General features: G+C 39.5%; 1 protein-coding gene across 1 annotated transcript in view; it reads left to right on the forward strand.

Moving 5' to 3' along the window:
* Positions 1-14192, forward strand: part of ctdp1 (CTD (carboxy-terminal domain, RNA polymerase II, polypeptide A) phosphatase, subunit 1) — a 59546-nt gene that overhangs the window by 33620 nt on the left and 11734 nt on the right. Inside the window, exon 12 of the mRNA XM_020624861.1 lies at positions 769-989. Within this exon, the coding sequence (XP_020480517.1) occupies positions 769-989 (221 nt within the window). The remainder of the gene's footprint in view (positions 1-768; positions 990-14192) is intronic.

Consider the following 14192-nt stretch of genomic DNA (forward strand, 5'->3'; position numbering starts at 1 on the left):
TATATATATATACACACACACACACTGTAAGTAACAAGATATTAAAGTATTGTTGGTCAACAAAACAAACAATTGGAGACATCTTGGCCTTTAGGAAGCTGTGATGATGTCTTTTCACATTTTATTTATTTATTTTTTTACTTCTTATTAACGCTAATGAAACCACTTTAATTGCTAGTTAAAGTCAGAAGTACAGAAATGTCAAAGACGTGTTTGAGGTGGTTTGGAAATTATGCCTTTACATGATTTGGCAGCTGTAGAGCACTGGCAAGTTTATTTTTCAACTGTATAGGTTGGTCACAGTTCATAAAAACACAAATGTGTTGGAAATGTTGACTTTCTTTATTTTAAAAGAAAGAATGTTGGTCAATGAATTTATAATTTTTTGAAATCTTAAATATCAGTATCAGCCTCCAAAAGCTCTTTATGAGACTTTAACAGGAATTTTTCCTTTGATAGAACTTTTCTTTACTGCTATTTAATGATTACCTACAAATAAAAGTTGTCTTTTGCATTGGTGGAGGTCTTGTACAAAATACTGAGAGACCAAAATTACTTGGTATTCAGTAGAAGGCGTGGAAGTAATCTGCATTCGAGCGCAGTCCATATGTAAAACACAGGGATATTTTGACAGTTTTTAAAGTATTGTAAAGTATTGCAGTGGGTGGATTTATTTATTTATTTTAAGAATATGCCCTGGAAGACGCACAAGTTCCATGATCCAAAATCTAAAATAATAGCTAAGAAAAACTTTTTTTTTTTGAGCAGGTGGATGACATCTTAGGAGAGGAGAGTGACAATGAGAGTGAGGGGCGAGGGAAGGAGAAGCCAGGCAATGACGAGGTGGAGGATGAAGAAGAGGAGCAGCGGAAGCAGCAGGCAGGAGCTGGAATGGTATCAGGAGGAGAACTCAGTCCTCAGGGAGTCAGTGTGAAGGAGAGGCTTCAGACACCATCCAGCAAGGCCAGTCTGCCAGGTGATGTGCTAAGGTGAGATGTAGAACTTCATTGTTAAATTTTGTATAATAATTGACTTTGGCTTTTGTTTTTTATGACATTCCCACCAGACCAGACATTTGCTATGATACGTTTACTCTGTCAGTTTCTCCCTCTTTCACTGTTGATCCTTGGCTTCTTGCATAAACACCTCGGACTGTGAAAGATGCTTAACTTAAATTGCAGTTGGCATGGATCTAAATCCATCGAGAGTCCTTGCAAATGTACTGCATATTTTCAGGTCTTACTTTTCCAGTTACTGTCATTGCACACCACTTCATCAGCACGGCGGTGTTGAAGCCAGATGGTCTGGTCCGTTGCCATGGAGACAAACTCCAAACAGACAGCAGGCAGTCAAAGTGTCCTGAACGTTAGTCTGTTATTACCGAAAGGCATGCCTGAGTTGAGCTGTTTTTGGCACGCTCTTAGCAAGGAACACATACATATTCATTACATGAAATAACAAAGCTGCCATAAAAATATATTGCATTTTATTAAAAATTTTATTTAAGGTATAGCATTAGCTATCTCTAGTTGTATTTACATTGCTCTCAAATATTCAAACATCACTTAATCCTCTCACATGTGTAATTTGAATTCCTACAGTTGCCAGCTTTGCATAATACAGTTTAATCTGAAACTCTGTAAAGTGTTTAAGCCATTTGGAATCCTCTGCCAGTGTTTGGGCTGCAGCCTTGTCTGTGCACTCTGTTTAGATGTATCTGGATATGCAAGATAATTCAATTATGTTGTGCTCTTAAGTGAAATAGCCTACACAGTCAGTTGGTCACAACAACAAATTAACTTTTTTCTTTTATTTATGAATACATAGCAGTGGCTATTCTTTTCTTTTTCTTTGGATCCTAACAGAGAAACTAGAAACAACAGCATTTAAGACTACTACATAGGGTTTATATTTTATTTTATTTGATCTTTTACACATCATATACTTGTTATAGCAAGAACAAGACAAGTAACACAGGAATAACAACTCAGTTTCATCATGGATTGAAATGCAATTTAGTAATTTATAATATTACTGGTTATCCCTAGTCCCTCACAGTGCTCCGCTGTAACCAGTCTGCAGTTGCTCTGGACTCCTATTATTATATTGGTAGCGCTGCACTAAAGTGTGGTGCAGTTATGTCTTTCATAAAATCTGAACTGAAATTAGATAGCTAAGGGAGTCATTGTGGTTTGAATCAGATGATGAATGAGAAGAAGATAGAGAATAGGAGCCAACACATTTGTTGGCCAAACATTAAAACAAAAGGAAACAAACAAAAAAAAAACACACACACATCCTCCAGTCTCCTGATGTAATAACCCTATGGTTAGACCACTGCCCTTCTTTTTCCAGACTTGGATTTTCTGTTTGCTAGTCCTTGTTCCACCTCGTTGCTTTGATCATCAGAGCTTTAAAAAGATAACTTGTTTGGAGCGTTTTTCTACACCTGCATGTACTCTAAGAAAGCTCTCTTGTGGTTGTGGCTCAGTATCCATGGCTGCTCAGGCATCAGCAGGCAGCAACATGATGATTCTTTTCCACCCTCTCCCCTTTTGGACATGTCAGTCCATCTGTCACCTGGTCTGACACCTTGGTTGCTGCTAATGAGCCAAGCCTGAAATACATGGTCCACAGCGCTGTTTACTTGCTGATGAAAATCTCTGGAAGTCCAACTCCAGTCAGTGCAGTGGTGCAGAGGAGGGGCACATGAGTGGACAGCTTGGCACACAAGTGGAAGAGTGTAAGATCAATTCTGAAAGCAGTGTGGACTCGAACTGGGGCCCCTTCGTAAAAAAAAAAAAAAAAATACCAGTAACATAGCCTAATAATATCACACCTTTTCTGGTCATGATTTACAACTGTGACCTCTGTCCCTGCTTCTCTTAGGTGTTTAACCCCTGTGCTGCTCTGACACTCTTGTAGGCTGTTGCTGGTGCACTCCTCTCTATCAACCTTGCCTGTGCTGTACTTCCCTCTGTCACTTATTTATTATTTTAAATATCACTATTGAAGTTTGGCTTTTGTTCTCGAATTGCCAACCAATAATTGTGCTCTAACTCAGATGAATGCTAAGCTGGCTTCCTTTTAAAAATATGTCTTAAGCCCAAAATGTGATAACCTGATGACATCATCAGAGTATTGCTATAATTGGTTTAGTTCCCCTTTAGCTATAGCAAAATATGACTAAAATATAAAATTCACAAGTGAAGGTTTTTCAAACTATGCATTAAGGTTGCAGCGGTATGAGGTTTTCACAGAAATGCTAAGTAAAACTAGGTATTAAGTAATATGCTATGCTGCATGCACTATAAGGTTTAACAAAGGCTGTGAGCCCCATACAGGAGAAAATAAGCAAATCTCTGACATCCACCTCTGACTGTCAGACTGTATTAATGTAATTCTTCTGTCAAACAGAGAAAAGATTTTAACTGTGCTGCCCCGTAGGCCATTAGAGGCAATTCAAGATTTATAGAAGAAGTCATATGTAGCTGCTTCCTGATGTAGACGTGAACTTGTGGGACCTCCACTCTTTCAAGAGCTGGCTTAATAGTGGTCATTCTGTCAGACTCCATTCCTGGTTTCAGCACTGTCCTTTAAAATATGTGGCACATAACAGACATACATCTATTGCTAAGATACTGTAGTGACGTGGATGTGTGTTTTGTTCTCACCATCATTCAGTGTCTCTTCCTGCCTTTCTTGTTTCAGTCTAATGTTAAAAACAATGCCACAGACACTAAAGCACTGGAAATGCAACCACATCTGTCTCCATGATTTACTAGACATCTTATTTAGGCAGTTACCTATAGGGGAATAATTTCTTGCTTATTTTTATCAAGTTGAGATCCATCCTACTAAGTGCAGAAAAATTTACAGCTACAGTGCCGGGTTAAAGCAGGTACAGTAACTATGTGGTTTCATAGAAATTAGGCAACATTTTGTGTCCCAGGGACCACTTTTGTCTACTGCTGTCTGAGGTAAATCAAAATAATTAGCTCTAACAATGTGATTCAAAGATGATTTATGGCCCTTAGCATTGTGAAGGGGATTAGTTCTTAGCTCCTTTGTTATCACTGCTGGTAACTGCATACAGCAAGTCTCATGAATGTTTTCACTTGGATAAGTACATGCTTTAACTAAAAAAGACAGTTGCATTAGATTAACTCTGCTTCACAAGGACTTTTTTTTGTTTGTTTGCTGATTAATTTTGGCGGATCAGTTTTCTGCCTCATTGCACATTCAAAGCATCAAGGATGTGGCAAACATATTAAACCTCCTGAAGCACACAATAGGTATCGAGTGATTAACATTCAGATTAATGCTTACCGTTTTACAGTCCCCGATCTCTGGAACTCTGTTACATGTACAATTTCAACACAGTTATTTCGCCATTACTTTAAATGCTGACTGAAATGAGGCGGAGAAGATGACTAACGGGAGCTGGGGCTACCTTTTATTGTACACTGGCTGACCAAAAATAAAATGTAATAAAATAAAAACAAAGGTTTGACTAGATGAGTCTCAGCCAACGGATAGGCTAATTCAACTAGACTTTGAGGAGGCAGCCCTAGACTTTTTTGTTTTCTCATAGATAATATTTCAACTTAAATGAGGATATGAGAGACAGAAATTGATCAGAAATCATTGGAAATTGTTTGCCTTGCCCTTTTGAGTCAGTAACAATGTTAACAATAGGTTTGTGATGCATGTCAGATACTGAGGTTTTACCATATGCTATGAAGTTTATTATTATTCTTTCCCATTGCACCACTATTCCTAGTGCACCACTGACTTTTTCATCCAATCTTTTCTCTTTTGAATGCGCATTTTTTTGTACAGCAAGTAGATCCATTCACTCTACATTTGCTATTATCAGTTCTCTTCACTTCTAACTTCCTGCCTCTGTAGGTGAGATGCATTCATTCAGATGCTCCATGTATCTCCAGCGTTTGCCGATTTCCCAATAAAAATGAAAGTGTGAAACTTATCAGCTTGAGTGAGCATGGTATAACATCACCAGCACGGAGGTGATGGAGGAGACATATGAGTTGTAAAGTTTTTTTATTGAGGTTATCATACAGTTTGTGAAATGTGTGAACCCAAGGTTGCAGCAGCAGCTTGATTAGAATCTGTCTTGGTTGTGACTATATGTATAAATAGCTGTTATAGCACAGTCATGCTTCTCTGTACCCCTTTTACTATCACTGCGCTCTTTGATGAACAACTGAACCTACAGTGTCTAATGGGTGATATAGACTAATGTGTTAATCACAATATTTAACTGTATTTTTGTGGTGGCTAAACTATAATAATTAAGCAGGCTAAAAAATTAGAACAAGAGTTTATTTTGCTCACAAGTTCCTCCTCCTTTTTAGCAGTTTTTGCATCATGGCTTTGGCTAAGAAAAATGCCACCACCTCCACCAGTTCATTCCAGCATTAACCTCTTTATTTAGATTCACTCTGGCCATTTAAACAGCATAAATCTTTGGCAGTGTGAACATATTACAGACACTAATATGCAAAGAGACTTTTATTTTGCAATGTTAATAGATTAAATTAGCTAGCACCATTGTCGCTTTAAAGTCAGTGACTAAACTTTTCAGCTGTTACAGCTTGTTAAATTAATTTGAACTGAAACTGAAAATGGCACCTTCAGCCCTACCAGGCAGTACATGTTTACTGATGGCTCAGTTGCAAACAGTAGTTTGATACTACTGACAGCAGCCCTGCTTATATATTATTTAACTAACCTCTTTTTCCCTTTGGTGGGCTGTAGTTTATTGTTTATAATTCCACACTCATCAGTACTAATATGTTGTTCTCATCAATCCTGTTGAGAGAAACACAATAAAACGAAAAGCTAAGAAAAGGAAAGTTTTTCTGCAGACACCACAGTTCATGTACCCGCTCTTGCAGATGCGTCTGTGTGCTTTGTCAGCTTTTGCCACTGCAGATTGCCACTGTTTTAAGTAACATTTTTGGAAGTAACAGGTGCCCTGGGAAATGTTTCACATAATGGTGCATGCCTTCTTTTTCCTCCATGGATGTTCTTAATGGCACAACAATAAACCTCGGGCAAATTTTAGAAGTGGGTTCAATCAGGTGGGCCAAGTTCTTAAACTAAAGGGAGTTCTGCCTCAGGCACCTTAACAGAATTGGAGCCCTGTTACTGTATGTACCATTTGTAGTGATTTAGCAGTACATATTCTACAGTAGGCTTTAGATGATTTATTGAAGCTTTCACATCAGTGTTTTGTCCTAAGGGGTTACATTATGCATTCATTAAGTACTAATGAGATTTCTTATGGCCTGTCCTGCTCTCAAGGGCACTATGTATTTTTTCATTCAAATACCTATAGCAGACACACTAACCTGCTTGGATGTCGGAGCAGTTCTGTACATTTTGATTTAATGGACCATGTGCATGTTTTACCTCCTCTCAGTTTAAAGGTTAGACTTATGAGCTTGTGTATAAATTCAGTGCTATCTAAAATAATATAAAACTGCATCTACATCATGTGTAAAATGTAAGCCTTTTTTCCTTTTGGTTTCCAAGCAGGGTAGAAAAAAAATCATTGCATCAGAGGTTGTTTTGTTGCATTTCAGTAGAATTATGCAAAATGGAACTAAATGTGAATCAGAAATCAGTTCAGGATGTTTGGAAATGAAGCTTTAACTTAAGTGAAGTTAGTTTTTCTCTGCAGCTGATCAAATTGTACTAAGAGAAGTGTTGTTCCAAAATTATATAACCCTTACCAGAACTGTACTTTAACATGTCTTATTGCCGTTTTGAAGCCCAAAACTAAAAATGAGTACACCACGAAAACCCACCGTAAACTGTCTGTCAGTGATGGCTTGTTTATTTGTAGTGAACCCTGACCACCCACCAGAACTCAAATTTCCCTCATTAAATCATAGATGCAGTTTGTGCAGCTACAGTAAATTACCATACTTGACTTTCCTAACCTCATCAAATTGCAATGGAGCTGCTCTCTCACAGCTTAGCCAGTATGACTCCAGTTGATTTGAATGTGACGGGGACATACAGTAAGTGGTTCTTAAAAAAAAAAGTACATTCAGTGTAAGGTTTATTGTTTGAGAATTTGTTTGAAAAAGGACTGTTTGCTAGACAAGTGAGACACAAACACACACACACCACGATTGCTGCAAATTCATGTGTTTACAGCTGCTTTGGCTTGTGAAAACACATTGGCTTTGCTTAGTAAGGGCATAGTTACATAAGATAATATGCAGTATTGAAGTGTGTAAGCAAAGCTTCTGAAGGAAAGCATATTTCTGATAATATAATCAACTCATAATGGAAAACAAGCTTCATCTTGATGTCAGAACCTTTTGCCATTGTGTTAGGATAAAGCAGAACCACTGGAAAACCTAATTATTTAAATCCTACTGCTTATCTTCCTCCTCACCAAACAACAGAGCAGAAAACATGATCGGGCCACTTGGTCTTGTACTTATTTACCACCTTTTGTTCAGTATGTGGTTTGACCCAGATGAAAGAGAAAAATATAGCTCATCCTGGCATACTATGAATTGGACTCTCTGGCTTTCTTCCTCTCACTCACCGTCTTGCCTTGCTCTTTTCTCCCACCCTGGGATCTTTTTATTCATCTTCTCCAGGCAACACTTCTATGTGGAGATATATAGTCTACCCTTATTCTGGGATTAACAGAAAGCCTTGTTTATGGACTGTCTGTCCTCGTTCTACTTTTAATGATTCAGTGTGAAATCTCAGCTCCTTCGCAGAGCCTGTTGTATAATTATTGCTAGTCTCAATTATTCCTTAGGTTATTTGTGGGCAGCAGTTATTAATCGACAGTACACTAGATTAAACAGCTTCTAATGTCAGACAGTTCTCTCATTGAGGGCCTATTCGGTTTAACAAGGCAACTGGACAGAATATGCAGCAATCTATAACATGTAGTATTTAGTATTTTAAATAGCAATAAAACCTTACAACAGTGACTGCTTCTTTTAAATAGCTTTGCTGCTGTTTTTCATGTTTGGGGGGAAAGTTAGGAGTTGGATATTTGAATCTGTAATTGCATTTCATTACATTAAATCTAGGCTAATGCTGAATACTTTCTGCTCTTGCTGAGTTACTGTTTAAGCATGCAGCACAGAATCATTGTTCACATGTTAAAATGTCAGGCAATTCTGAAACTCCAACAGGATGAGAGGTTCGCTGGGAAGTTTATTACTTTTGAGCAGCAGGTGTTTGGAACAATTTACTCCTTGTTTTCTAACAGAGAGGATAATGGGTATCTAAAGGGGGAAATAAGGCTTTTATCTCCATCCATGTATCGTAAGTTAGACTCCATGAGTTTTACAGTTTGAGAATCTGTACCCAAGGGCCTTGTTGTGAGTAGTTGTTTTTAAGGATCGGCTAATACCCTGAAGACTGCTGTACTGGCACTCTGTCTCTCCAGTAAGTGCCCAAATTATTCTATTTGAATGTGTGAAAGCTGTTGTCTTCAACTCACAGACAGACATAGCTTTTTTTTGTTGTAGCAAAACTGCGGTATTTTTTCTCCGTGAAGACAGAGCTTTCATGTCTGTCCTTTGCTGCAGGGTACGATGCTTGCTGCAGATTAATTAAATGTCTGCCTTTACAACTGGAATTTGTGCAGGTGTCTGACATTCAAGGCATGAGCGAAACAAACAGCCTAATTGAATTTAGCTTGTCACCTAAAACTGTTTTCCTTGGCCCCTGATTCATATCTAAATGCAGCTGGCTGTGTTGATTCAGCTCCTTAGGTGACATGCAGTCAGAGATGTTTCTGTTTAACTGCCTTTCGTTATGTGGTTTGGCAGATTTGACACTCTTGGGTGGCCGTAGCCAGTACAGTTGTTCCAGCGAATAAACCATGTTTTTCCTCCAGTGCTGTTCAAAGATTTTACTCAAGCACACTTCTGCTGAAAAGGTGAGTTAGTGTTTGTTGCAGTTGTTCCAAGGTGAGCTGTCAGATAAGATGAGGAGGTAAGGTTTGTGAGTGTGTGTTCACAGTGTTTCCCCTAGCCAGGATTATATTGGAGTGTTGTAGTGTTAAATAGTAAAACAATTCTTTAATAACCAGATTTAAGGGACACAAGCCTATACCTAAAAAATCAAGTATTAGGCTTTAATACCCACATTATTTTGTATAGCATCAGTGTCATTGCTTCAGTATAATATGTAAAAAGACAACAAACACACAAAGGCTGTTTGAAACAGTTTTTGACACATCCATCTATACCAGCTCCCTCCATATCCCACCTTTTGTCCTTACAATAATATTACCTGACTTCCTCCTTTGCTCTCTTTGGACTGCAGTCGTAATTCCTGCAGTTGCTAGAGGGCTTCTGTGTTTGAATGTAAACAGATGTATTTTGGCATTTGCTGAACTGTAGCAGAGGGTTTTTCTAAAGGGCTTACAGTGTTACCTGGTCATTGACCAGGAGCAACAAGTTGGCAGGTGTTCACAGTTAATTCATTATATAATGTCACTACAGTATAAGGGCAAATGAATGAAAGAAACACATGTACTTTAACATAGGTCCAAATAATGCCACACAAAGCTCGAGTTGCTCCCAAATTAAAATCATATTAACTCAGTACAATGACTTTAAGCTTCTAATGTTGCATACAGTAGATGTCTAGTTGGCCATAGTGATAGCTGCCTATCAACTGCTTAAGTTTGTCTGGCCCAGTACAACATTCCCTGCAGTACTGAAGGGGTTATTTGCTAAGGTTTTGTGGCTCATTTTCTGGAGCTAGACAGTGAAATTCCATATGTTCATATTTACTGAGTCACAGTGGGGTTTTGCAGCAGCGAAAGAGAAAGAATGTGGCACCACAGAAATGTGCGTGTTGGGTCTCATGCAATATGTATTTTAAGGCATTACCTTTCAGGGATGGAAAAATTGGGGGAGAGAATGGAAATTTATACAAATACCCTCAGCGCCTGATTTACCACCACTGAAATGGATCGAACTGCAGCTGAAATTTAATGTCTGAAGAAACCAGGTGTGAAATTTGTAGCAGTGCTGTCAGCGTGGCAGCTGTTAATGTGAAGGACTTGTACAGGCTTTCAGGTCAAACTGCTGCTAAATAAAAAAAAATATATATAGTGCCACAATATTTCCCATGCCTGACGGTAATTTGCAACAGGTTTAGTAAATATCCCCCTTAGATTCCTGACATAAAAGCTGTGTCCAATTGATCAAATGTGCGACAGTGTTTGAAGTGACCTTCAAATGAGGTCAAAAAATTTGTCCTTCCTTCACCGGACAATGAAGGTTGTCAAAAAAGAATTTGCAAGTCAACTGGTGCATCCTTTGTGGCCCACCCTATCCCAAGATTCTTTGTACGCCGGCACAGCGCAGCACAGCTGTCAAGGTTGCTAGGCGACAAGAGTGGCACTTCATAACACAACGGTAGGGGCAGGAACACTTGCCTTCGTAGACCGCATCATTTGAAGGATGTGGACCCTGAAGTGAGATAAGCTATAGAGTGATACATGCTCTCATCTCAACTTGTTTTCATAGTGACATGGAACACTAACCATATAAGCAATCAGAATGTACACAGTTGTGTATGTGTTTTGAGGGACATCATCAAAGCCTTCTCTCATCTCATCAGTCCCCTGGTATGGCCAGTGTGCAGTTGTGTTGGTCAGACAATGAGCCTGATACTTGAATCCCGAAAGGTGCTTTGAAAGATGCCACATGCACAAAAGTAGGATTGTGAATGTAACACGGATTTAGAAAACACTGACAGCAGTCGGCTTTGCCTGGCTGCCTCTTGTGAGCACACTGAATTCAACAGTATTTTTCTCTGCGTAGGAGCAGGCAAGTAACAGCATATTGAACCCTGTGCCCCCTGCCCAACTCAGCAGTGCAAGAGAGGGAGCAGACAGTGAGAAATAGTATAGCTTACTCAGGCTTTTCATAAATAAAAAGAGGAGGGAAGGAGGAATGCCAAAGTAAGAACACTAAAATTGTAAGTAATCTGACCCAGTTTTTTCCTCCTGTTTCGTTGCTCTGAGCTGGTGATGCAGGCAGTTTTTCTTTGTATGCTCATGGTTCAGATTGATCTCACAATACCTGCCTGTTAATAGCCATAGTTTATCACTACCCAAATGATATTTTTTTTCATGCAAAAACTTATTCAGCAACTTCACTGTTATTGGACAGTGAAACTGAGAGATAGGAAACAATGGGAGAGGGGGTCTTGCAAACAGATATCCCCAGCTGGTATCAAACTGTGGATGTTGCAGTTATATGGCATGTACTGTAACTATTTGGCTACCAACATGGTCCAAGGCTGTGTATTGGCACAGTGTAAAATCTGGGCTGAATGTAGCCTTACTGTAAATGTTTCAGTTACTTGAAAACTCTTTTAAACTTTAGTTATAGCTGCACTGAAAGGTCAGTGTGACCAGAGATCAAGTGCATCAGTGAAGTGAAATCGAGATCTCATTTAACAAAAAGTTTTGTTCAGAAGGTCAAAATCTAAAAACTCCAAACTCTTTCCATAACTTAATCAGAACTCATACTTTTGCACGTTTTTTATCATCCTAGATGGGAGTAGTCTCTGTGTAGCCCTCAGTACTGAGAAAAAGATGATTGCTACGTCAGTAGACAGCTGTCAACAGTGGGGAGGTGTAAAGAGAAGACTGCCTCATTAGGAACCACCGCCTCACACTGGGGCAGTTAGTTGGCTTGAGAGGCAAAGCTTTGTACTCAGACCCTGCTCGGTGCTCTCCACCCACTGCACAGGAGGATGCGGAAAGCACTGGCGGTGGGCAGGTGGGAGTTTCAAAGTAGTCAAGGTTTTATGGCTGTTCTGCAGCTGTATTTTAAAATGTCTTGTTAAGATAAACTCTTTCTTTCAAACCATTATTTCATACTGAACACACTCTTTATTGCCAGTGTTCAGTATAGGACAATGTTTTGTAATTAGCCTTTCTCTGTGCAAGTCTGTAGGGAGTTGATGAGGTTCTCAAGTAGTTCTAATAAGTAACACACAATTAGTAATTACATTAGTAATGTTAGTAAAGTGTTTCCCCTAGAAAGTTTTTTGGGCACATTAGCAAGAGGAGGACAGAGGTTTTGTGTGCACATGCTAAAAGACTTGGTTAATTTCCATTTAAAGGTCACATAAAATATTAGGATGTATTTATGGCACACAACTGTCAAAGCTACCAATTACTTCACAATTGAAGAAGTTCAAATTCAGTTATATTTGTATAGCGCCAAATCACAACAAAAGTCATCTCAGGACACTTTACAAAGTAAGGTCTAGACCTTACTGTTATCAATATTATTACATAGGGAAAACCCAACAAATCCCCCTTGAGCAAGCACTTGGCGACAGTGGGGAGGAAAAACTCCCTTTAACGGAAGAAACCTCCGACAGACCCCGGCTCTTGGTGGGCGGCCTTCTGCCTCGACCGGTTGGGGTGAGTGGATAGAGGATGGCATATAGAAGCATAGAGAGAGGAGAGGAGAGGAGAGGATCATGGGGCCCCCCAGCAGCCTAGGCCTATAGCAGCATCATGGGGCCCCCCAGCAGCCTAGGCCTATAGCAGCATAACTAAGGGAAGGCTCAGGGTCACCTGATCCAGCCCAGACTATAAGCTTTATCAAAAAGGAAAGTCGTAAGTCTAATCTTAAAGGTAGAGAGGGTGTCCGCCTCCCGAACTGAGACCGGGAGTTGGTTCCATAGGAGAGGAGCTTGATAGCTAAAGGCTCTGCCTCCCATTCTACTTCTGTGGACTCTAGGAACCACAAGTAAACCTGCACTCTGAGAGTGAAGTGCTCTGTTAGGATGATAAGGCTCTACAAGGTCTTTAAGATACAATGGAGCCTTGTCATTAAGGGCTTTGTATGTTAGGAGAAGGATTTTAAATTCTATTCTGAATTTTACAGGGACCCAGTGGAGAGAAGCTAATATGGGAGAGATATATGATCTCTCTTGCTAGTTAATTTTGGATTAACTGGAGGCTTTTTAGGGACTTATTGGGACATCCTGATAGTAAGGAGTTACAGTAGTCCAGTATGGACCAGTTTTTCAGCATCACTTTGAGAGAAGATGTTCCTGATTTTTGCGATACTGCACAAGGTGAAAGATGGCAGTTCAAGAGACTGGGTTTATGTGTGATTTAAACACAGATTTGCTCTGTCTCTCTCTGACTACTAACATGTCGTAACGTTGGTGTCATGTATTGAAAGTGGAGATAAGAGGTTGCAGCTCCATGGAGTTTGACAGACATTTACCAGAAGGGTCATAACAATAGTTGCTTTTGAGCTACATTATGGGAAATGTTGAATTTAGTGTTTTTGAGGTTGGCCCATACTTCAGACCAAATGTCAGGATTTCTCAGACTCTGTTGTTTCAATTTTAACGATCATATCAACATTCCATTTTCACAGTATATTCGCAAACCACCTTTCTTGTGCTTTCACTGTTTTTTGGGGCTGGATTTTTGATCTGATCTTACATAGATTAGCTGCAGTGAGTATAAAAAAGAGCCACCCCCTTTCAAAACATTCACATTTTATTGTTTTAGAGCCTCAAATGAAAATATAACAGGATTTTTGCAGCTTTAGTTACTCAGTGTGGCTTACAACTCACAAACGAAAGAAACAATATCAGCAGTTCTGAAAAATAATAAAAATGTGGAATAACAATTTGGGAAAAAGATCACCCCCCTGCATTAATATTTTGTATTCATATTTTGATACGGCCTTGAGTCTGTTTGGATACTTTTCTACCAAGTTTGCACAGCTAGACTGAGCAGTGTTTGCCCACTGTTCCTTACAGATCTGTTCAAGCTCAGTCAAATTGGATGATAACCGTTGGTGGACTGCAGGTCATTCCACAAACTTTCAGTAAGGTTCAAGTCTGGGCCCTGACTAGGCCAGGCAAGGGCATTCACCCTTTTCTCCTTCAGCCACTGTATGGTCAATTTGGCTGTGTGCTTCGGGTCATTGTCAAGTTGAAAGGTGAACCTTCTTCCCATTTTTGTGGTAGAAGGCAGCAGGTTTTCCTTAAGAATTTGACAGCACTTTGCCCCCTGTTGATCCTGTCAGGTGGCCCGGTCCCTGCTGAAGAGAAATACCCCCACAACAGGATGCTACCACCCCCATGCTTTACTGTGGGTATGGTGGTCTTTGGATGAT

Source organism: Monopterus albus, unplaced genomic scaffold (assembly GCF_001952655.1).
Source record: "Monopterus albus unplaced genomic scaffold, M_albus_1.0 scaffold340.1, whole genome shotgun sequence".
In the NCBI taxonomy this organism is placed as follows: Eukaryota; Metazoa; Chordata; class Actinopteri; order Synbranchiformes; family Synbranchidae; genus Monopterus; species Monopterus albus.